Source organism: Nansenia antarctica (assembly GCF_963989245.1).
Source record: "Nansenia antarctica genome assembly, chromosome: 16".
In the NCBI taxonomy this organism is placed as follows: domain Eukaryota; kingdom Metazoa; phylum Chordata; class Actinopteri; order Argentiniformes; family Microstomatidae; genus Nansenia; species Nansenia antarctica.
In genome coordinates, this window is record NC_137686.1 from 16,072,936 (window position 1) to 16,097,665 (window position 24,730).

General features: G+C 44.7%; 1 protein-coding gene across 1 annotated transcript in view; it reads left to right on the forward strand.

Moving 5' to 3' along the window:
- Positions 1 to 22,052, forward strand: part of LOC308172000 (sickle tail protein homolog) — a gene marked incomplete at both ends in the record, with an annotated part of 49,277 nt that extends 27,225 nt beyond the window's left edge. Inside the window, 17 exons of the mRNA XM_080546910.1 lie at positions 1,277 to 2,106; positions 3,283 to 3,372; positions 4,054 to 4,231; positions 4,790 to 4,971; positions 8,566 to 8,702; positions 9,612 to 9,759; positions 10,357 to 10,720; positions 11,025 to 11,195; positions 11,331 to 11,471; positions 11,721 to 11,835; positions 12,196 to 12,632; positions 12,860 to 12,910; positions 15,183 to 15,251; positions 15,589 to 17,718; positions 19,440 to 19,517; positions 20,539 to 20,682; positions 21,759 to 22,052. Coding sequence (XP_080403036.1) covers positions 1,277 to 2,106; positions 3,283 to 3,372; positions 4,054 to 4,231; positions 4,790 to 4,971; positions 8,566 to 8,702; positions 9,612 to 9,759; positions 10,357 to 10,720; positions 11,025 to 11,195; positions 11,331 to 11,471; positions 11,721 to 11,835; positions 12,196 to 12,632; positions 12,860 to 12,910; positions 15,183 to 15,251; positions 15,589 to 17,718; positions 19,440 to 19,517; positions 20,539 to 20,682; positions 21,759 to 22,052 — 5,559 coding nt within the window. The remainder of the gene's footprint in view (positions 1 to 1,276; positions 2,107 to 3,282; positions 3,373 to 4,053; positions 4,232 to 4,789; positions 4,972 to 8,565; positions 8,703 to 9,611; positions 9,760 to 10,356; positions 10,721 to 11,024; positions 11,196 to 11,330; positions 11,472 to 11,720; positions 11,836 to 12,195; positions 12,633 to 12,859; positions 12,911 to 15,182; positions 15,252 to 15,588; positions 17,719 to 19,439; positions 19,518 to 20,538; positions 20,683 to 21,758) is intronic.
- Between the last annotated feature and the right edge of the window lie 2,678 nt (positions 22,053 to 24,730).

Genomic DNA, 24,730 nt, shown 5'->3' on the forward strand with positions numbered 1-24,730 from the left:
CTGAGTAATCCAGTTTTTGAAGAAGCTAAAAAAAACACCTGACAACACCCTCCTCTTGCCTCAGACGGCTAACTTTACGTGAGAGGCGTTGTCTCCTCTCTGTCTCCACACCTCCGATCACAGCTGCACAACAGCAAGACGGACCACGGAGATGTGAGCAGGGGGGAGAGCGTTATGTCCAGTTAAGCCTGTGTCTTGTTACTACTACTAAGAGGGACTATGAGTGTGAGTACCACAGGAATCATCTTCCTAATAAAGACGAGCAAAGACACACAGTAGTACATTGTTATGGTTATGGTTATTCGAATGGATGTGTTACTTGTGCTGTGATCGGCGTGTTACTTGGTAGAGCAGACTTCGTATTTTATTTCACGGCCCAGCAGACACTTGGGATGATTTGTGGGTTTTTTTCCTCACAGAATCGAAGTGAAGTGGTTGTTTTTCCGTGACTGTGTGGCATAAACAAGTTCTCACTTCTCACTGAATGGTTGTCACTGAAAGGGCTCTGGAATGAAGACAGACAATGATGCAGATTAGGGGGAATTATTAGTCAACGGTAATGTTTGGAGTTATGCATAGAGTGTATTGTACTCTCCATGGCAGGGCTTACGCAAACGCTGTGTATATGTGTGTGTGTGCGTGTGTGTCTGTGTGGGTTTGGTGTGTGTGTGTGTGTGTGTGTGTGTGTGTGTGTGTGATTACACGCTTAAGCATGAGCATGCAACAAAGGCTATGTGCGTTTGTGCATTTGGTGTGTGTGTGTGTGTGTGTGTGTTAAGTGTGTGTGTGCGTGGGTGCGTGTGTGCGCGTTGGTTCAAGCTTAAGCATGACTAGGCAACAAGTCTAAACTCAAACAGCTTGTTTACCTTTGACTTCATTCAACATCTTTTACCCTTTTTCTTTCTTTCATCCCTCTCTTTTCTCTCACGTTTCTCTCACACACTGCGGCATGCCCGTCATCAAAACAATCAGACGCACTCTGCTGCAGTTTTTCATTTTTCAAAACAGCATTTTACCATGACAATAAGTGTTTTCCACTGTAATATGTGCCATTTAGCTGACGCTTTTATCCAAAGCGACTTACAGTGCAGTGAGTGCATACGTTTTTCAGTACATATGGTCCCAGCGGGAACCGAACCCACAACCTAAGCACTGTTAGCGCCATGCTCTACCAACTGAGCCACCGAGGACCATTGTAAAACTGCAGACAGCTTTGTGTCAGTGAAGCAGACCTTTATGATGTGTTGTGTGTGTCTGACGCCGGCCCCGTCCCCAGATCCAGAGGGAGCTTCTGTACGGCAGCCACAGTCCGGTCCACAACCTCCAGTCCAGCAGCCGGAGCCCTGTCCACGCCTTACAGGAGTCCATGTCCCCCCCCACCGCCCGCTCCATGCCCACCTCCCCCTCCAGGATCCCCTACGGTCCCCGCCCCGCCGGGGGGGGGGTGATCCAGCCCGGCAGCGCCACCCTCCCCAGGGACCGCATGTCCAGCGTGCCCCCGCAGGGCCGCTCCGTCACCCCGGGCCCCCCCAGCGCCATCTTAGAGAGGAGGGACGTGAAGCCGGACGAGGACCCGGGCGCCAAGACCATGTCTCTGGCGAGGGCCGGAGACCCCGGGGGCTACCTGCCGGACGCCTACGGCCACCAGGAGGGGGGCCGCCTCAGCATCGCCTCGTCCCAGGGGAACTCCTCTCACGCGGGGGACTTGGTGGACGGCGGGGGCCTCCGGCACCGTTCCTCCTCCACGAAGAGCACCGGCTCCTACTCGGACGCCCTGGAGCAGCAGCAGCATTCTCTCTACAGGCAGAAGTCGCAGAGGTACGGGGAGAACCAGCTGCCCCCGCTCGGCACCAAGACCCCGCCGCCGTCCCCTCACCGGGTGAACGAGGTCAGGATGATTGACAGCTCCGCCGGGGGCGCGTCCCCGGACAGGATGTCTCCTATTCGCCGGTCCGTGCGGCGGGACAGCAGCGGGACGGTGGAGGTGGTGAACATGAGCAGGGCGAGGGGGAGCGTGTCCTCCACCTCGCCAGTGTTCCTCGACCCCACCGGACATGCTGATAGGCTGTTCCAGGGTCACGTGAACCCCAATGACCCCCAGACCAGGTGAGACACACCACCGAATATGTCAAATTAAACTTAAGCGATATATATACAGTACAGGCCAAAAGTTTGGACACACCTTCTCATTCAATGCGTTTCCTTTATTTTCATGACTATTTGGTACATTGTAGATTCTCACTGAAGGCATCAAAACTATGAATGAACACATAGGAAATAAAGTGTGAAATAACTCTGAAAAATATGTCTTATATTTTAGATTCCTCAAAGTAGCCACCCTTTGCTTTTTTGTTGTTAATAAAATATATAATAATAATATTTAATATAATATGTGTTAATAATAATATGTTATTATATATATATTTAATATTATTATAATATATTTTATTAACAACAAAAAATATATATTTTATTAACAACAAAAAAGCAAAGGGTGGCTACTTTGAGGAATCTAAAATATAAGACATATTTTTCCGAGTTATTTCACACTTTATTTCCTATGTGTTCATTCATAGTTTTGATGCCTTCAGTGAGAATCTACAATGTAAATAGTCATGAAAATAAAGGAAACGCATTGAATGAGAAGGTGTGTCCAAACTTTTGGCCTGTACTGTATATATATAAACATATATATATATATATATATATAGGCTAATATATTGATATAAAATGCTGTTTTGTATCTTTATAGAGAGAATGTAAATGAGAGCTGAGCTCTGACTGACAGTATGAAAGGCCTCCGAAAACACTTTATTTAGGAACAAATGCAAATAAACATTTTTTTTTCCTTTCATATTGATACACATTGTTTTCATACTCTCTATGACTATCCTGCATTAACTAACGCAAACATAATGAATTCTAAGAGACATTCCTTGAATTCTTCTACATCTACATCTAAAATCTTTTAATATAAAATAAGTTATATTATTTTACATTTATTCTAATTTAGAATACACTTATATCTACGATATAAGAACATTTACTGTTCTTGGTTTTTTGCTAGTGTCTTTTCAATTATGTTTGCTTATATATTATATATTTTTTATGTCCTATGCACCAACCTCACCAAGTCAATTTCCTGTATGTGCAAATATACTTGGCCAAATAAAATAATTCTGATTCTGATTCTGATTCTGATTCTGATACCCAGACCACCACAGTGGTTATGTATGGTATATACTGTATATTTCTGAGCCAAACATGTGTTGTGTTTGGCAGTGAGAGGATGAAGGCCATGGAGCGGCAGATCGCCAGCTTGGCTGGACTGGTTCAGCACGCACTCGCTATTGGACCAAAAGATGCTCCTAGGTGAGTTATATATGTTCTATAGTTCTATAGGTAAGTTACATATATATATATAGGTAAGTTCTATATGTTATATAGGTGAGTTATATATGTTATATAGTTATATAGGTAAGGTATATATGTTATATAGGTAAGTTCTATATATATTATATAGTTATATAGGTAAGTTATATATGTTATATAGTTCTATAGGTAAGTTCTATATTATATAGTGATATAGGTAAGTTATATATGTTATATAGGTGAGTTATATATGTTATATAGTTATATAGGTAAGTTATATATGTTATATAGTTATATAGGTAAGGTATATATGTTATATAGGTAAGTTCTATATATTATATAGTTATATAGGTAAGGTATATGTTATATAGTTATAGGTAAGTTATATATTTTATATAGTTATATAGGTAAGTTATATATTTTATATAGTTATATAGGTAAGTTATATATGTTATATAGTTATATAGGTAAGTTATATATTTTATATAGTTATATAGGTAAGGTACTGTATATATGTTATATAGGTAAGTTATATATGTTATATAGTGATATAGGTACGGTAAGTTATATATTTAATATAGTTATGTTATATATGTTATATAGGTAAGTTTGTATAAAAACAAACACAGCCATAGTCACCAACCCTCTGTGAAACCTCTGTTCGCCTTTGAATGTCAACAGTGCTGGAGCCTCACCTGTACCTGCAGCCAGAAGCCCCGCCCCCCTGGCGGACATCTCTGCGGCAGGCCAGGAGGCCCCTCCCACAGCCCCGGCGCTGGAGATGGAGAGCACCCTGAGCTCTGCCAGGAACCACGTCACTGACCTCCGGCTGCAGCTGCACCAGCTACGACAGCTGCAGGTAACCATGTACAGGAGCACACACACACACACACACACACACACACACACACACACACACTCTCTTAGCACACTCTCACCACACACACATAGCACATAGTCTCCATACACACACACACACACACAGACACACACACTCTCTCTCTCTCTCTCTCTCTCTGTCTCTCTCTCTCTCTCTCTCTCTCTCTCTCTCTCTCTCTCTCTCTCTCTCTCTCTCTCTCTCTCTCTCTCTCTCTCTTAGCACAAACACTCAGAAACAAACACCCCCCAAGCACACACAGAGAGAACACACACACTTGACACGCACTCAAAACACACAATAAGCACACACACAGAGAACACACACACTCAAAACACACACTAAGTACACACGCAGAGAACACTCAAAACACACACACACACACACACACACACACACTCACCAAGCACCCACACACAGAAGACACACACCCTAAGCGCACTACTCTTAACACAGTGTGTGTGTGTGTGTGTGTGTGTGTGTGTGTGTGTGTGTGTTTGCGTGCATTCGTGCATGCGTGTGTGTGTCCTCCATATCCAGATGCAGAACCAGGAGAGTGTGAGGTCGATGTTCAAGATGGCGGAGGAGGAGATCACCGGGATGATGGTTGATAGGCTGAGACGCCAGGAGGAGGAGGAGCCTATTCGGAGCCAGAAGGCCATGGTGGACGAGGAGAGACACAAGTACCTGGCCATGGAGGACAGGGTGCTCTCTCAGCTCAGGTAAGACCTACACCCTAAACGACACCTAAACTACCACTAACTACACCCTAAACTACACCTAAACTACCACTAACCACACCCTAAACTACACCCTAACTACACCTAAACTTTACCTGAAGTACATCCTACCTACACCTAAACTACACCTAACTCTACCACTAACTACACCCTAAACTAAACTATACCTTAACTACTACATCCCTACACCCTAACTACACCTAAACTAACACTAACTACACCCTAAACTACCACTAACTACACCTAAACTAAAAGTACATCCTACCTACACCTAAACTATACCCAACTACACTCTAAACTAACACTAACTACACCCTAAACTACACCCTAAACTAAGGTAGTTTATGTACAGCATGTAATGTACAGATGTATAAAAGAGGCTATATCAAAGAGGTCTGTGCAACCAGCTCAGTGGCCTTGCGGTTAGAGTGGTTCCTTACCTTGAAAGTAGTCAAGTCAAGTCAGGTTTATTTATATAGCACATTTACAACGACAAATAGCCGACCAAAGTGCTTAACAGATAAAACACTAATAAAAAGAAAACAAATAAAAATACACTAAAACTAAAACAAGGTGCAATACAGAATACAACAGGTGCAGAAATAAAAGTGCAGTTGTCGGGAGGCAGGCTCATCTCAGGTCAAAGGCCAGGGAGAAGTGTATGGGCCAGGAGAAACTAAAAAGTGTCCCTTTAACCTACCAGGCCCAGTCTGCCCAGTCTGCGAGTTGAATTGGGGAAACACAAAACCTAACATTACCCAGTGATGTTAGGCATGAGAGACAACATTGGGTACTCTGCCAAAACATCTCTAGTGATGTTAATAATGCCATTAAGCTGACGCTTTTATCCAAAGCGACATACATTGCAGCGAGTACATACATTTGTCAGTATACGTAGATGATGCCAGCGGGAATCGAACACACAACCTAAGCATTGTTAGCACCAAGCTCTACCAACTGAGCCACAGAGGGCCAAGAATTGAATAGCACTTCAAACTATTTCACACTCAGTTGAAAGTGACCAGATCCTGTCGGGAAACCAGGGCCCAGTTGTTCAAAACGTTTAATCTGGATCAGAATGATCCTGATTCTTTTTTTGCTATCCAGGATCAGATTGAGCTGGCTGATTTCCCCTATATGACTCAAAATCAGCCATATAGATCTGATCCTGATCACTTTGGTCGGCTATTCTGATCCAGATTAAACGTTTTGAACATCTCGTCCCAGGGGGTCTGACATGGGGGTCTGGATTGAAAAAATCAGGTGTAGTGCTGAGGCACAAATATGTACATTTCAAGCCTGCAAACTGCGACACTTTAAATGAATGTGCAATAACACTATGTGCAATATGACAACCCTAGTCGTCTATCTGTACAGTATAGTATAGTGGATAGTGTACATAGCCTTTATTTATGTAAACCAGCTCCTTTCCCTTCTTGTTTTTTTAGTGTTTTTTTTCTTTCCTAGCACCAGGGGAGCCACCCCTCCTAAATTTCGTTGTTTGGTACCTGTACTATATCAATGACAATAAAGACCATTCATTCATTCATTCATTCATGTCATGACAGAGAACTGCTAATTAGTCTCTTAGTCTAGGACTCTAGGCTGTCTGTGTTCTAGAACTATTGTGGAACACATCTCTGTACTCTGGTACTGTCTGTGTCACTAGTTCAAATCTCTGTAGTTTTTAGCCTATGTGGAACACATGCTGATAAAAGAGATAATTAGCTGCAGCAATATCTTGCTAATGGGCCAACTGTAGCTTGCCTTCTGGCTGTTGTTAGGCTTACGGCAATCGTCCAAAGGCGTGATCTCAGTAAGTGTAAATCATGACTGGGTGCGTATAACTTGATATCTTGTCGGATCTGAATCGAGCATCGTTGTTGGCATTGGTGTGGTTGAGAGTTCATCCATAATTTAAATCTTTTGACTCTCTCCCACGCTTGCTGTGGTTTATAGTTCAGGGACGTGCAGTGTTAGGGACATGCATGTGCTTGCTCGGTAGCTGTGGCTGTGGCTTCAGCTGTGACACTACAGAGAATCCCCCATGAAGGTTCATGTCCTTGTCCTTGTTATTATTCCCACAAAGAGGAAATGACTCATGCCCACTATATTATGCGCACACACACGCCTGGGGTGTGTTCACTGAAGTGGAGGCTGGTGGAGGTCGAAATCAGAGGATTTGGCTCATTGTAATCCATGGTACGGAATTATTATTATATTCTATAAAACACATTTCTACCTTCTAACGTGTCACTCTCCATAACCGGTCTTTAAAGACACCTTTTTGTGAAGAAGGTAATTTGTGTGTCACGTGACAATACTTTTTCCTGTCATGTCAGACTTTTGTCAACAGACAGCCCTGGAGCGTGTTGAACAGGTTTTGACAAGTATCCTAGTTGTCCCCCTGTCATGAGAGATTAGCTCCCTCTTAATAATACTTAGGAGAAATTATATAATAAAGGTTCCGTGTTCTTGCTCATTGTTTCTCATTTAGAACCCTGTTGTTATATATTTAAATCTGATCTGGATTGACTTTGTTACTTTTTTTTTATAATTTATCTATTGTAAGTTAATGATTAGCAGTTATTTTGTTGACATCATTGATTTTGCCTTCAACAGTTTCCGCCATCACATCTGTCGTTGATATTTTACACATTTTCCAAAAAAGTACAGCTGCCAGTTTTAGGTCTAAAGGTTATGCTGCCACCTGATGTCCAGTGCTGATTATTGCATTTTGTTTAATGATTTTAGCGTGGTGCTTTTTCTTTTCCCAAAGACATGGGTACAGTGTATTGTGTATGCACTATATCAGGGGAGGCGGTGGATGTAGAAATTGTGTTCTCTCGGCTGTCGTGAGCTGAAGTGTTTGTGTCTGTGTCTGTGTTTGTGTCTGTGTCTGTGTCTGTGTTTGTGTCTGTGTTTGTGTTTGTGTTTGTGTCTGTGTTTGTGTCTGTGTCTGTGTCTGTGTCTGTGTCTGTGTTTGTGTCTGTGTCTGTGTCTGTGTCTGTGTCTGTGTCTGTGTTTGTGTTTGTGTCTGTGTCTGTGTCTGTGTTTGTGTTTGTGTTTGTGTCTGTGTCTGTGTCTGTGTTTGTGTCTGTGTCTGTGTCTGTGTTTGTGTTTGTGTCTGTGTCTGTGTTTGTGTCTGTGTCTGTGTTTGTGTTTGTGTTTGTGTCTGTGTCTGTGTTTGTGTTTGTGTTTGTGCTGACGCGCAAAAAACGGTACTATAGCCTCGGGTCCAAAACCCGGGGCTAAACAACAGCTTTTCCACCGAGCAATTAGCCTTAAGAACAAACATACTAAGAACTAGTGACTATTGAACTGTAAGCACAATCCACGCACACAGGCACTTTATTCCAATACTACCTCTACCATCTACTGCTACTTCAGTGCAATACTCATGTTATTTCCATTTCTATTTCTATTATTTCTTATTAATATTTCTATCATTATATTGCTCAGTCGTCTCGTCTTATCTGTCTTCATCAGCCTAAGAATTGTACTCTTTTATACTTAGATAATGGGATGTAACAATAAACGTCATTCTGATTCTGACTCTGACTCTGTGTGTCTCAGGGAGTTGGAGGAGTACGTGGACAGGTTGAGTGCAGACTCCGCCCCCGGCCCCGGACACCTGTCAATCACCCTGAGGGATGTGGAGGAGGGTGCGGTCAACCTGAGGAGTGTGGGGGAGGCCCTGGCCGGGCTCAAAGGTGAGCATGTAGCACTGGGGCTAACGCTAAAGGCTAGCAAGGAGGAAGGGGCCTTGGTACAGAGGGGTGGGACATCTTCCTTCTTCTAGCATTTTGACAGACAATGGCCCCTGGTCCAAGCATAGATTACTGATGGATAGATGATTCACTTACTTAATCAAATGTATTTGTTGTCGCTTTGGATAAAGGCGTCTGTTAAATGCCAAAATTGTAATGTAAAAGTGGTACAGGCCTATTGCACCTACATTTGTGTACTGTATATCTGAAAGAAATGAATAGGCATAAGCAAGATGCTCATCTCTGATTGGCTGGGTGGAATGTCTCACCATCTTGTTCATACCTATTAAATTCTCAGGTCTATATGGGTATCTAGTGAGTAGGGGCTAAAGGGGTGTGTTAATGCCCAGGCCACGCCCTGTAGGTGTCGCTTCTTCTAGCAGGGTAATTACCAATGGCCCCTGGTCATAGCATAGATTACTTTTTCTTACGATGACTGATAGATAGATGATTGACTTACTCAGACAAATGTATTTGTTGTTAAGCAGCTGGTGAAACCGGGAACAAGTCAGGAAGTTCGGACTTTTATTCTGAAAATGTTAAATACATTTCAGCGTTGATGAAAATCAATGACACACTCGCTAGTCAATGAACACAGCTTGTTTTGTGAGCCTGCTAACAATGTAATGTAGTGTTATAGACAGTTAACTAGGTAGTAGTGGGGATTACTCACAGAATCCATTGCATTACAATATTTTGGCTTTACTAGCGAGTTTGTGCTGTGATTCTCAACAACGTTGAAATCGATTTCTGTGTTAAAAAATAAAAGTCTGAACATTTTGATTGGTTGCCGACATGCGGACCAAAACCCTAGAATGTGTCACACAAGCATGTTCATCCCTCCTCTCCCAGGTGAGTTCCCGGGACTGCAGGGGAAGATGCGGACGGTGCTGAGGGTGGAGGTGGAGGCCGTGCGCTTCCTGAAGGAAGAGCCTCACAAGATGGACACCATGCTGAAGAGGGTGAAGGCCCTGACCGAGGCGCTGAGCGGCCTGAGGAGGTATTGTACTGTTCATACGACACACTCAACAAGCTCAGTGGCCTTGTGGTTAGAGTGTCCGCCCTGAGATTGGGAGGTTGTGAGTTCGATCCCCGGCCGAGTCATACCAAAGACTATAATAAATGGCACTCAGCATTAAGGGTTGGATTGGGGCTAAGATACCAGCGTCATGTCCAGGGGCTGTATTTGTACATCAAGCCACTTCATGCTGAAACAGGAGATAGGGTCCTGCTCCTATGGGCCATTAGGCTTGAGAACCATTGGTTCTAACATAATCACCTTGCATGTTGGTTATGGTTTATTAGGATGGACTGTAGATCATTTTCATTGTGGATTGGTGTAGTGTATTCATAACTGTTCATAACTGATTTTTTTAAAAAGGTATTGAATGAATGAATGTATGAATAGTTTGAAAGTGTTTAGAACCATTTTTGGAACAATTGCTGTACAGACAAGGCATATAGGCTGTGCCATAGCAAACCTGAGTGTGTAGATAGTCAAATGAAGCTGTGTTGGGTAGATACCGGTAGTCAGAAAAACCAGTGTGTTTAGATCAAATAGTCAAATCCAGCTGTGTGTGTTCTGTGTCATCTCCAGATGTGTGACAGAGAGCCATCCCCAAGTCCCTGAGTCTGGAGCGGCCCACTCAGCCACACCAGAGGGTGCGGAGGCTGCAGAGACCCCCCATCTCCCCCCAACTCCCCTGAAACCCCCCGACTCTCAGGAGTCCCCCAAACCCCAGCCCCGCTCCTCCGTCAGACCGCCACCCCTCACCCAGCTCCACGACCTCACCGCCCGGCCCGAGACCTCGCCCGTCTCCCCGGGCGTCGTTCACCGCGTGAAGAGCTCGCCCGTGACGATGCCTCCGTGCCAACACTCTGCGGCCCTGCCCCACCACCACCACCACCCCAGCCCCCCGCTGACCCCCACCCGCAGCCGCGACACCCCCACCGTGGCCAAGGTGAGCACGGTAATATAACTTAATGTCCGTTTTGGGAGTAATTGTTTGTGATAACGATTCTGATTATTATCACGATGATTCTTCTTCTTATTATTATTATTATCAATTGTTTATTTCTTTTCAGTCATAACACCACACATCAGTTCAATATTGTAATGTCAGTCGACGTGGTTGTTAATAAAGCTGTATTGAAGCGTTAAAACGTCCAGATGGTGCACCAAAGATGGCCGCCAGTCAAATCGTCAATGATGTTGATTTGAATGGGGAATGTCTGTTCTATGAGTTCTATTCTATTTCTATGAAGGTGAGCCCCCGCAGCCGTGAGAGTAGCCCCGCCGTGCAGAAGAGGGTGGTCCCGTGGCGGGGGGAGGGACCAGGAGCAGCCCCCGCTACCAGTAGCACTGAGACCGCTACACAGCCCCCCCTGCTGGAGGAGAGTCTTACCAGCAGGGCCAGCATCAAACAGGACCCTGAGGTAGGGAACAGTTTTACATCGTCAGATTACAGATTAAGGACGCAGATTAAGCCTAGTCCCGGTGCCTCAACTCAATCAATTGCAGATATGGGATTTCTAGGATAGCTCTGTAAAACGTGACTCTCTCCACCACAGGCAGCAGAGAGGGACCTGGAGCAGGAGGCCAGGCCCAGCGGTGCCACCTCCACCCGGGCAGACTATGACCAGCTCCTCCAGGAGGCCCAGGCCTCCATGATGAGCTCCATCCCTGACCTGGAGATCAAAGAGTTGGGGGAGGCTACCTCTCCTGCTCCTCCTCCACCCCAGGCCTCTCCCTGTCCCTCTCCTCCCCCAGCCCAGCCCTCTCCCTCTCCTCCCCCTCCTCCTCCTCCTCCTCCAGCCCAGCCCTCTCCCTCTCCGTCTCCTCCTCCTCCTCCAGCTCAGCCCTCTCCCTCCCCCTCTCCTCTCCCAGCCCAACCCTCTATCTCTCCCTCTCCTCCTGTAGCCCCGCCCTCTCCCTCACCCTCTCCTCCCGCTCCAGGACAGACAGCTAACTCTCCCCCTCCTCCAGAGCCTCTCTCCCAGCCCCTCCCAGACCAGCCCCCTACCCTGCCAGTACCAGATGAGGTGGACACCCCCCTGCCTGAGGCATCACTGCCAGGTAGGGAACTACTGGAGGGTGACAGGTTCAGTTTTGAGTCGATTATTATTGGCAATTTCTTAATTGTGATATGACTATCCAAATATCCGTCCCTATCTCAATATCCCAACCCTATTATAAAAAAACATTCTAATCTACACTTCAATATTATATTAATCAATACAATATTAATTCAATACAATATTATGCTCCGCACTACATGTATTGGCCGGGACATCGCTTCATGAAACAAAACAAATGCATTCAGTAACAACAACAACAATATTAATAATGATAGTAATAAAGATCATGGTAATAATACGGCTAACAAATATGCTTTTTTGTTGTTGTTGTCGGTGTGTTCGGTGTGTTTTCTGACAGAAGGGCCTCAGCCATCTACCGTCGCTGCTGAGGCGCCTGTCCAGGCCAGTGCTGAGAGAACACTCAGGCCTGTCGTAGAGAAACCGCGCAGGCCCAGCGTGGAGCGAGAGAGAGAGAGAGAGAGGAGACAGAGCCCTGACAACGCTGGCAGGCCCACCGCGGAGGAGAAGGTGACGAGGCCCACCGCGGAGGAGAAGGTGACGAGGCCCACCGCGGAGGAGAAGGTGACGAGGCCCACCGCGGAGCGGGAGATGAGGCCCGCGGTGGAGAAGAAGCCCAGTGTGGAGAGAGAGAGGAGGGAGGGTCCTGAGAAGGCGGGGAAGTCCCCTCCTCCTCCGCCCCCTCCGCGTAGGTTTTACCCGTCGTCCCCTGGGCTGACCACCGGGAGGTCAGGAGAGGTCATCTACACAACCAGGAAGGACACTGTGGCCACACAGGTGTGTGTGTGTGTGTGTGTGCGTGTGTGTGTGTGTGTGTGTGTGTGTGTGTGTGTGTGTGTGTGAGAAAGAGAGAGTGTTTCACTAACCAAACAACATTCTTGGACAGCTCTTTTCATTAGATAAATCATTTATGACATTTTCAAAGATAATCTAAGAACTATTTAGTAGTAATAGTAATAGTTAACTATTAACTACTGTTAACTGTTTCTACCCCCTCCTCTCAGGAGGGTGACGAGGAGGCCTCTCCACCTAAACCCACCAAAGTTCCCCCAGAGGTGAAGCCTAAACCACAACACACCCCGCCCGTCGTCACAGCACCCGCCAAGCAAGAGGAGGAAGCGGAGGAGGAGGAGGATGAGGAAGAGGAGGAAGAAGAGGAAGAAGAGGAAGATATATTCATGAAGGAACTACAGGTACCATAACCCTAATTAGACGCTCTGTCATATATACGTCTGCATAATCATCTGTCCGGACATAAACTAGCATCCCCTAAGCAAACTCAGACCATTACTCCCCTTGATCAAACATTCTGACAATGTATGTATGGCGCCCTCTGTTGGTCAATAGAAGAATGATTCTGCGTGAAGGAAGAAGCTATCAGCAATACAGACAATGCCAGCTTTCATGAAATCCATTGTAGTACATGTTTGACAAGGCATCGTATAGCATCAGTAGTATTTAACTCCGTGTTTAAGACAGAGGTCCTAGTACTCGCCCTACACAGCCCCTTATATATGTCATAGTTATAACACAATGGACCGGTTTCACAGACAAGGCTTCAGCCTAATCCTAGACTAAAAAGCATCTTCAATGGAGATTTTTACTTTGAAAGTGTGATTTAGTCCAGGACTAGGCTTAAGCCTTGTCTGTGAAACCGGCCCACTATTTGTGTTTTAATCCCTGGTATGATGTGACCTTCGACCTCCCCTCAGGTGTTTCAGAAGTGCCCTGTTAGAGAAGTAGCTTCTAGAAGGTTGGTTGAGCCCCCAGCCAGACAGATAGAGACAGAGACACAGCTCTCTGCCTCCCCTAAAGACCCTCAGGTAATAATGGGTGTGCAATCGTTGCCGGCCCACTAACCTCCTCTGTGTGCATAATACGCTATGGGCTGATCTGAGACCTGTACTTACTGGCTAACACCCACTCACTCACTCCCTTACACTGCTTCTGACATCTGACCTAGGAGATTGGTTATCACTCACTCACTGTTTTATACTGCTTCTAACAGCTGACCTGGGGCCTGTGTTCACTGGTTAACACCCACTCACTGCTTTGTACTGCTTCTTACTCTAATCTGATCTAGCGGCTGCTTTAACGGCATCTAATCTTTCTATCTATCTATCTATCTATCTATCTATCTATCTATCTCTGGTCCACGAAGAAATCTTAGCTTGTGTTTTCTTCTGAGGGCTAGTTTTTCCCGGACACAGATTAAGCCTAGACTAAATAACATTTTCGCTAGAAAATCTCCATTTAAGACGCATTTTAGTCTAGAATTGGGCTTAATCTGTGTCTGGGAAACCAGCCAAAGATACACTGCTTCCCTGCTGTGATTGGCTGTTGCTGTTGGAATGGAGCTGGTTGATTGGTCGGGTGTGTTTATCTGTCCTCTCCTCGCTGTCACGTTCACTCAACCTTTCAGATCTGACTGGAGGCGTTAAAGGAACGTTAACTTGTTTTTCTAAATAAAATAAAAATGTACACAATGTCTCTTGGTTTGGGGAAAATGTCGGCCTAATTACTTTGCCAAATTTGTTTGAACATCATTTCATTTCCATTTTCCATCATTTTCCATCATTTTCCCTGTGCTCTACTCACTGAATGAAACTGCTTGGGATTTTACAACATGTCTCTCTTGTGATTGGTGTGAGGTTTCCCTCTGTGGTGTAACATGGTATCTCACGTTGTGCTTGACTCTTTTGCCTGGGGCGGTGGGATGCTTGGGACCAGTGGAGGCTGGTGGAGGTAGAAATCGGAGGACAGGTTCATTGTAATGCGTGGAACGGAGTAAGGAACGATGTCAGACAAGCATGTTTGATACCATTCCTCATTCCGTTCCATGCATTACAATGAGCAGCCCGACTGATAAGTGGCCCGACTCTGGTGACACCCCATTGACGTTGAGATTTCCAAACTGTTAGGGAAGGGTTAAGATGATTAGGGTAAGGTTAGGGTTATGGCGAAAGGTTAGGGTTTAGGGGTAGGGTCTTCCCAAGGATCCCACTTAACATCGACCAATTCACCTGGTTTTAGAAGCATGCCCTCTGGGCTGCCTCTGTTAGCTCTCTGTTGTGTGTTCTGTACAGTATATTTTACAATAATAATATAATAATGGTAATATATAATAATATGATTATACTGTACCATGGTATTGTCACTCCTTTCCCTGTAAAAAAACACTTTTTCCCAGACACAGATTAAGCCTAGTCCCTCACACTTCTACATTGAAGAGCCTTTTTTAGTCTAGGATTAGGCTTAATCTGTGTCCTGGGAACCGGCCCGTATAGAGCAGTTGTGCAATGACTGTATCCCCATAACCTGTCCTAGCAGGACCAGGAGAAACCTGAGCTCAACACGGACGGAGACAGATCTGATTCTGTTCCACACACTCCGAGGGTAAGACTCTCTCCTCCATCGTAGCCCATATTCTACTAGTCTATGGGCCGGTTTCACAGACAAGGTTTAAACCTAATCCTAGACTACAAAGCATCTTCAATGGAGGTTTTACATTGAAAGTGTGATTTAGTCCAGGACTAGGCTTAAACCTTGTCTGTAAAACCGGCCCTAAATTGTACACTTAAAAAAATAAATAAATAAAAAATCTTAAACAAATACAAACACTGAATGACACTGACAAAACTGCAAATTCCAACTATTACATACTGTGAAACAAATGTAATGTTTCATGTACGTACATTTGATGTTGACAAAGTATCTTCCTGATATCTTTCAGGTCATGTATTACGTCACGGCACAGATGACCATTGAGAAGCTTTCGTCGCCAGGGAATGATCAATACGAGGGCAGGGAGGGAACAGTTACACTGTCCCCCTCACAGGTGGCGAACACAAATCCTCCTGACCTAACCCAACAGTCAACATTACTAACAGTAGACGAGTCTCCTCTTGTATCAGACTCCTCAGTAGTGAGCAGCCATGATGGTCTTCCTCCATCACAGAAGACGGCTGGAGAGAACGACAGCCCCGAACCTGAGAAACACAGGAGGAGTCCTGTTCAGATGGAAGAAGTGGTGGCCAAGAATATGCCTGCTCCAAAGCCTGCAGAGGACATGGCTAAACAGGTGCCTGCTCCAGAATGTATAGAGGTCACCAAACAGATGCCTGCTCCAGAAGGAACAGAGGAGGTGGCTAAACAGATGCCCGCCCCAAAACAGACAGAGGAGGTGGCTAAACAGATGCCTGCCCCAAAACAGACAGAGGAGGTGGCTAAACAGATGCCTGCCCCAAAACAGACAGAGGAGGTGGCTAAACAGATGCCTGCCCCAGAACAGACGGAGGAGGTGGCTAAACAGATGCCCGCACCAAAACAGACAGAGGAGGTGGCTAAACAGATGCCTGCCCCAAAACAGACAGAGGAGGTGGCTAAACAGATGCCCGCACCAAAACAGACAGAGGAGGTGGCTAAACAGATGCCCGCACCAAAACAGATAGAGGAGGTGGCTAAACAGATGCCCGCACCAAAACAGATAGAGGTGGCTAAACAAATGCCTGCTCCAAAACGAATAGAAGAGGTGGTCAAACAGATGCCTGCTCCAAAACGTACAAACGAGAGGCAAGATTTAACAACATCTCTACCCTCCCAAAAGGGCTCCCTCCCCAGTAACGGTACTGTGAAATCAGCAGTCCCTTCTGGGAGTAAAGGTCAGGCGTCAGACAGCCTTGTGTCTCCTGCATCAGAGAGTACGGGGTCATCCAGAGGTCGAGATGCATTCTACACAGAGGAGGGCAGCAGCCTGAGCCTTGACCTGGAGGAGGGCCCGCCCCCGCCGCCGCCCTCGGACCACATTGCCTTCATGATCACCAACACCCGGGTCCAGGCGCTGTCGCGCAGGGAGTACCAGGAGCTCGTCATCACCACTAAAGGGTCGGACGTCCAGACCGTCAAGGTGGACGATGATGTCATCACAAACGTCAGTCAGGAGGATGGGGATGGGGAGGCGCAGGGGGGTGGCGTCGACCATTTTGACAGGAAGCCTGTGATCATCATCTTCGACGAGCCCATGGACATCCACTCGGCCTACAAACGCCTGTCCACCATTTTTGAGGGTGAAGAGGAGCTGGATAGGCTCCTCCCCCCGAGAATAGAGGAGGAGAAAGAGGAGATAGAGGCAGAGAGGAGTTTAAACAGTGAAGAGGCCGAAAACACTGCCAGTGGTAACAGTACCCGTGCTCTGGCCGTCCAGCAGAAGACTGAACCACAGCTCGAATCACTCGAACATCAGGACCAGTCTAAAACAGAGCCTTCCAACGACACCAAACCAGGGGCCAAGAAAAAGTTCAAATTCAAGTTCCCCAAAAACAAGCTTGCAGCGATTACTCAGGCCCTTCGCACAGGAACAAAGACGGGCAAGAAGACCCTTCAGGTGGTGGTGTACGAGGAAGGGGAGGAGGCGGAGGGCCCGTTAAAGGAGACCAAGAGGTTTGAGATCCCTAGTAAACCCCAAGCAAACTCCAGTCACCCCACCCCCGCTGTCACCCCCGCTGTCACGCCCCCTGTCACTCCCCCCGTCACCCCCGGGTCATCGCGGCCGAAGACTCTCTCTCGGTCCAACTCCCAAAGCCGGACGGAGGAGATCTGCAAGAGTGCGTACGACTCCATCAACAGCCTGGAGGAGACCATCAAACAGCTGGAGCTCACCGTCGGCGACATGAAACTGGCCCCAGGGTCGCCTCCGAGCCCCTCCAAAGAGGCAGAGGAAAAAGAGGCAAAGAGGAAAGCCAGACGAGAGCGGGAGGGCAGTCCGTCCAAGAGGCACGCCCCTCAGCTCTCCCAGGCCCAGAGTAAGAAGCCTAAACCTCAGCTTCCGCGGCTGACCGTCTCCAGCTCCAACGCCAAGAAACAGGTCTCTTCCCTTAAAGTTCGCTCCCGTCTGCACTCTCCCCCTAACGCTGGTGGTCGGAGTCCCCCTGAGGCGCTCTCTCACTCTAACCACTGACTAAACTGAAGGGGTTCATCTATGGTTTGTTGCCTGGTGCTGATTTGGGGGATAACAGGGAAGCTGCTTCTTTAAGCTGTCTCGTGATGATGACATCGGATACGATTGTCCTGAGGGTTCCGTTGCCATGGTGTTTTTGTGGTGTCTTCTAACATGACATTTTGACATGACCGGCTTTGAATTGTGGTTGTGGTTCGTCGTGCATGGACTCAGTGTTGGTGCAGGTTGTTGGTATACCTAAGCATTAATTATCTCTCTCTACAGAAATGTGTCTTCTGTAATGTCTGCTACCATGTGTTTCAAGACTAAAGCATTACAACTACTAATACTTTGATTTCCTACTCTTTTTCCTTTTTTGATTATTATATTGTCTTTTATTTTATTTAAGTTGTTTTATTTATTATTGTGATATGCATGCGCGGATTAACGCATAGGCTTACCTAGGCTGCAGCCTAGGGCCACTACCACTAGGGGGCCACGGCGGCCACCTAACATTGGATACCCAAAAAAATAAAAAATGATGAGGCCCCCCCACAAAACAGCGAGGCAGTTTTAATTAATTCCTGAGGCAACTTTATGCCCGCGGAATCCAGGTTTTCTATATACTATATATAGTTTGATTCGAGAGAAGAAATCTCGCGCATCTCATCTCACCAGTTTACCTTACTGAGTCACGCAGGACGTAGGCTACGCATAGCCTAGGCTAAATTCGTAAGAGAAAGCTGCAAAAATTAAGCGGACGCACATTAGTGGGCTCTCAAGTCTCACGCATTGGGCGTGAGACACACGGGTTGAAATGCGGCGTGTGAACGGGTTGAAATGCGTGTGTCTCACGGCCAATGCGTGAGACTTGCTAAGTAAAAAAAAAAAATCGAATAATGCAGCTGCGACGACCAATGTTGTTGAGAGTGAGAGCCACGAAGCAGTTAGCACTGGGTCGGGTGTTGCTAGCAGCACTGAGGCGAACATGGGGGACAGCAACAGAGAGACAGACAACAGGAGAGGAAAGCAACAGAGAGACAGACAACAGGAGAGGACAGCAACAGAGAGACAGACAACAGGACAGCAACAGAGAGACAGACAACAGGACAGCAACAGAGAGACAGACAACAGGAGAGGACAGCAACAGAGAGACAGACAACAGAGAGACAGACAACAGGACAGCAACAGAGAGACAGACAACAGGACAGCAACAGAGACAGAACTGAGGTGAGGTGAGCAACAGAGATAGTTCAGGATGATAACAAACAGTTCAGTATGACAGAGACAACTAATAGAAAGACAACTGTATGATTATAGAGTTTACATGTTCAAGGAAATATTGTATGATAATAGAAAGGTACACTTTAATTTAATTTCCGTTCATGTTAAAGAAAAGATGACCAGCAGCTCAAGGCAGTATACTTTACTTTACTTTAATTAATTGATTCATGTTAAAGGAAAAATATTATGAATATAAAAAAATGAATAAATGAATAGTCTTTCTTTCCCTAAAAAAGAACCCATTAAGGTTTGACATGGCATTCTCTCTCTCTCTCTCTTTCTTTCTCTCTCTCTCTGCTGAGGGACCACTTGCTATTCAAGTATAGCCTACTCCTATGTTTTTTCTGTTGTGGCACGCCCCTCAGCTCTCCCAGGCCCAGAGTAAGCAGCCTATACCTCAGCTTCCGCAGCTGACCGTCTCTAGCTCCAACGCCAAGAAACAGGTCTCTTCCCTTAAAGTTCGCTCCCGTCTGCACCCTCCCCCTAACGCTGGTGGCCGGAGTCCCCCTGAGGCGCTCTCTCACTCTAACCACTGACTAAACTGAAGGGGTTCATCTATGGTTTGTTGCCTGGTGCTGATTTGGGGGATAACAGGGAAGCTGCTTCTTTAAGCTGTCTCGTGATGATGACATCGGATACGATTGTCCTGAGGGTTCCGTTGCCATGGTGTTTTTGTGGTGTCTTCTTTTCTTCTTTTTTTATATCTTTTTTTTATTGGCGAACAAAGGCATACAAGTCAGGGACAAGAATATACAAATGCAAAGTATACAAATGACTTAATAAAAACATGGGTTTTTTCCCCTTTATATAAAAAAAAAAAATACAAGCACAAAAGCTAAATGTATAAATTAAGTAAATTAAATATTGTAATTAATAAAATTTTAAAAAACACAGTAAATGAAATTAAACAGGGAGAAAAGTACAAAAGAACAGATACACTGGGTGCTCACCTCAAACAATAAACAAATTAATCAATTGGGATCCAGAGAGGAAAGAGTATTTTTGTGGTGTCTTCTAACATGACCTTTTGACATTTTTGAATTGTGGTTGTGGTTCGTCGTGCATGGACTCAGTGTTGGTGCAGGTTGTTGGTATACCTAAGCATTAATTATCTCTCTCTCTACAGAAATGTGTCTTCTGTAATGTCTGCTACCATGTGTTTCAAGACTAAAGCATTACAACTACTAATACTTTTATTTCCTACTCTTTTTCCTTTTTTGATTATTATATTGTCTTTTATTTTATTTAAGTTGTTCTATTTATTATTGTGATATGGTTGTACTGAACTGTCAAAATACAGTGTGCTATACAAATACAAATACAATTATTATTATTATTATTATTTGCTTCAAGCTACCTCAGCTAGTCTGCCTCAAACTGTCTAACCTAGTTGTTGCAGTCACCTGCCTGGTTGAATAAACAACTTTTGTGTGTTTCTCTCCGTCTGTTTTCTAATATCTCCAGAGCACCAGTGGTTCTACCTCCTCCACCCGGACGTCCCAGACCGGGTCTGGGTCGGCCAAGTCCCACAAGCAGCCTCCGCCACCCACAGCAGAGAAACCAGGCAAAGCTCAGAAGCTGCAGGACACTCAGAGGCAGTTCAGACAGGTAGTCTTACTGTGAGCTGCCCTCTGATTGGTTAACAGCACACATCATCACCCTGTGTTATCGGACTGCCCCTGTCATCATGTCTTAGGGAAGTCCTGTAATCATCGTGTAAAAGAGATTCATAGTTCACGTGACGTGTCAGATTCTGTGTGAGTGACGCAGTAAGACGTGTTTGTTGAATCTGCCCTGAAACCCATCAGCTCTTACCTCGTATGTTGTCCTCTGTCTCACCATATTGGGGCCTCTTTGTAGGGCCTGTCTACCAGGTTTCTTGACTGTGACCGTGTAACCTCCCTCTACCCTCATCCACCCTCCTGTCCACCATACACTCCATGGGCATGCCCCTTTCATTTACTTGGAGATGGGGGCAGGAATTGGCAGGGACATATTTGATCTCCTTGAATTGAATTGCAGCAAACATGAGATTTTCAGCCCTACACTGTTGAGTCGTCTGTTGGCCCATATCCATGTATTCTTTATATTGGTCTTCCTGTAGTGGCGTGGTGATGTCATAATGTAAACATTGCATGTGTGTGATGTGGTTGTGATTTGAATGTGTGAATTAGTGGACAGTATTACCCTTTTATTTTGGTTGTGTATATTTTCATATTTGAGTTAACTTTCTATTATGATGCTTACTTGTGTTATTAACAACCCTTCTTTTGCTTTTCTCAACATCCTGTGTGTCCTGACATCTTTGTTTGCAGGCTAACAGAAGTACTAGAGGTGGTGGGGACTGTGTTTCTTCTTTCCTTGCTTTACCGACTGCTTCTAAGATCCCAGCCATGCCTCAGAGTAGCTCTGGCAAACACACTTCGCTGTCTGCTCCTAACCCTAACTCACACTCTTCCCTGTCTGCTCCTGACCCTAACTCACACTCTTCCCGCCCTGTTAACACTCCTTCCTCTCCTTCCTCTTCCTCATTCTCCTCTCACAAGTCTTTCATCCCTTTTCTCAACTTGAGTCGTCTCATCCCTTCATCTAGCCACTCCTCCACCCATCCGAAATCCCTCCCTCCCAGAATCCCCAGCTCCTCCCTCGGTGACAAGTGTCAACATCTCTCCCTCTCGTCGCAGAACCACAACGGCCGCTCCGGCGCCTACTCTTTCTACTCTTCGTCCTCCTCCTCCTCCTCCTCTTCCTCGCCCTCCTCCTCCTCTCTGTCCCCGACCTCCTCCTCTTCCTCCCCTCCTTCCCCCCCCTCCTCCTCCCTCCTCTCTCCCTCCCCCACCGCCACGGGTCACGGTGGTAGGAGTCTTCGCCTGGCTCACATTCCCAGCTTCGGCAGCAGCGGCCACAAGATGGCTCCCGGTGGACACAGAGCCAAAACCACAGTCACACCGGCCTCAGCCTCCAAAGACATAACATGATCATTTATCACACATTTTCATTATATTATTGATCATTTATGATATAATATACTGATATAATGTGTTTGTATGAGGAAATTAAGGTTTTATGGCAACAAGACAATTTTGTTTTGTTATGTTTTCATCTTCTTTGCTGTTACATGCTGTTTTGGTTTGATATCTAAAGTTGCTCCACCATTTAGAATAATTTTGATTATCAACACACAAGGGGGCAGATATGATAGAGTTAAAATGCCAAGGGGGCAGATATGATAGAGTTACAATGCCATTGTCGTGTAGTGGTGCAGAGTTTTTTTTGGAAAACTGGTTTTATTTGATTTTTTTGATGTGAAAAGATTTGTGGTGTGATAAATTGATGGTGTTTATATATATATTTTGTACGAATATATAAGAACCAAAGTTATATGATCGATAGACAGATTTTATCTCAAATTACAATTTATTATGTAAAGAAACAAAAACCTTTTCTTTTTTTTTAAGGTGAATGAAGGCATAGGTGTAGCTAGCATATTTACATCTAGGATCAGTCGTGTAGCAGTTACCTTAGAGTTGTTGAGTGGATTTTTTTTGAAAAAATGAGCTTGGCGTTTTCCCAAGATTTTCTATGCACTGCCAAATCCTTTGATCTTACGATATCACTACTGTACATTTAAAAACAGGTTTAAACACCTGTTTAGACAGTAGATGTGCTAAAACACCAAAGTGTTTGGTATTAAGTGATCATGTATACCTATCTAAGACATGCACTGTGTGGATATTGTACTGTATTTACCTTTCGGTTGGCAACTGATGTTTATTTTGATATTCCTAATAGCTTGGTTAAGAAACTGTGATACCCTTCTATTCATAATAACTGGTGTTTGCAAACATAATTAGTCGCAGATGTTTACATGCGGTTGCATGAGATGCTTTTGTGTCTACTACTACACCAATAGTATTTTTGTTACCTTGTTACCAAAGTTTACTCCTCCTTCGCATGCCTTTGCCTTTTAGACGATTTCGATATTTATCTGTGGTTTTAGAGAACTATTGTGTTTGCACAACTTTGTACATATTCAGTGTTCTCAGATTTTGTAAAGCTGTAAACCATGTTGTATAAAGGTCATGTAGAGTTCATGCTTGTGAGGTTGACTAACTAATAATAAAGGGCTTCCTGGTAGTGACTCCTGTATGGTGTTTTCTTCAATTCTGTGGGGTTTTTTCTTTGTCAAACCAATACAAAATAGAAAAACAGAAGGCATATTATGTATTGGTTTGACAAAAAAAATTTGAGTGACAGTGACACAAGTAACAAAGCTGTTGTGTGTTCATATACCTTATTCAGACATGAATGTATGAAAATAGAAATAGGTAGGTGTGCATGCTTTTTAGAACATAAAATGTTGAACTGGACAGGCTGTTATGTCTTTTATAGTATTGCCCGATAGAGGGCAGTGTAGACATGCTTCAGGAAAGAGGAGCCAGCCAAACCCAAAATAATTATAACTAAATATCTACTTAATATCTTATTAAATAATATTAACATATAAATTACAAATATTTAAATATAAATAATCTTCTATTTCCATGTGTTAACATTATTCCAAAAGACTTGTTCTATGATTTTAACATAAAATTGAACCAAAGACAGACAGCTTTGGCTTTTATATTATTGCCCAATAGAGGACAGCAGACATGTAATTGTCTTCAGGGAAAAGGAGCCAGTAAACTAAACTACTAAAACTATTGAAGCAAACATAATAAAAAAAAAAAAAAGAAATAACTACAACATGTCAGATTAAATACATTTGAAATAAAATATAGCCCATTATATACATCTGGGTGTAGCAGTTCCATTTTGGTCCTTCTTCCACACACACACACACACACACACACACACACACACACACACACACACACACACACACACACACACAAAAACATAATGAGACGTCTCATGCTTTTAATTAGCTAAAATATTAGTAATTAGTTTCATTAAATGATAATTAGATCATATGTAAATTCCAGGCCTAATGAATCCCAATGCCCATCTACTGTAATTAGCATATCGTTTTTTGCATAATATTTAACCACAGACTAAAGTTAGGAGTCCAAAACTGTGAGATGCAACACAGAGGGAGGAATGTATAGTAATTAAAAATATCTCACTTTAGCATTTAAGGTTAATTATGATCTCTCCCAATACTGCTACATCAACAGACAAGTCTAGGAGGACATTCACAAACCAACAAGGAACTTTGTACCAGTTAATCAAAGATGTGACTCCTAATTTGCATTTCTAATTGGAATTAATAAGGGTGTGCCAATTAGTATCTATGCATGCAAATGTAACCCAGTGCTTTCTTGCAAATGGCTTGTAACAGAATTTGAATTATGTATCTGTATTGTATCAGATGTTCAGAAACAGGACAAGTCATGGGAGAGTTTATGGTGAATTGTTTGTTTGTTTGAGTGTTTGAAATACTGCTGATAACAGACCAACATACCAACACTGGGCGGCGGTAGCCTAGAGGTTAGACTAGAGAGACCTGCTAGCAATCGGAAGGTGTCTGGTCCTATCCCCGCCTCAGGAGGGAGCTGTATATGCCCTTGAGCAAGGCACTTAACCCCTAATTGCTCCAGGGGCGCTGACTATGGCTGACCTTCTGCCTAGAGCAAAAAATACCACATTCTTCTTC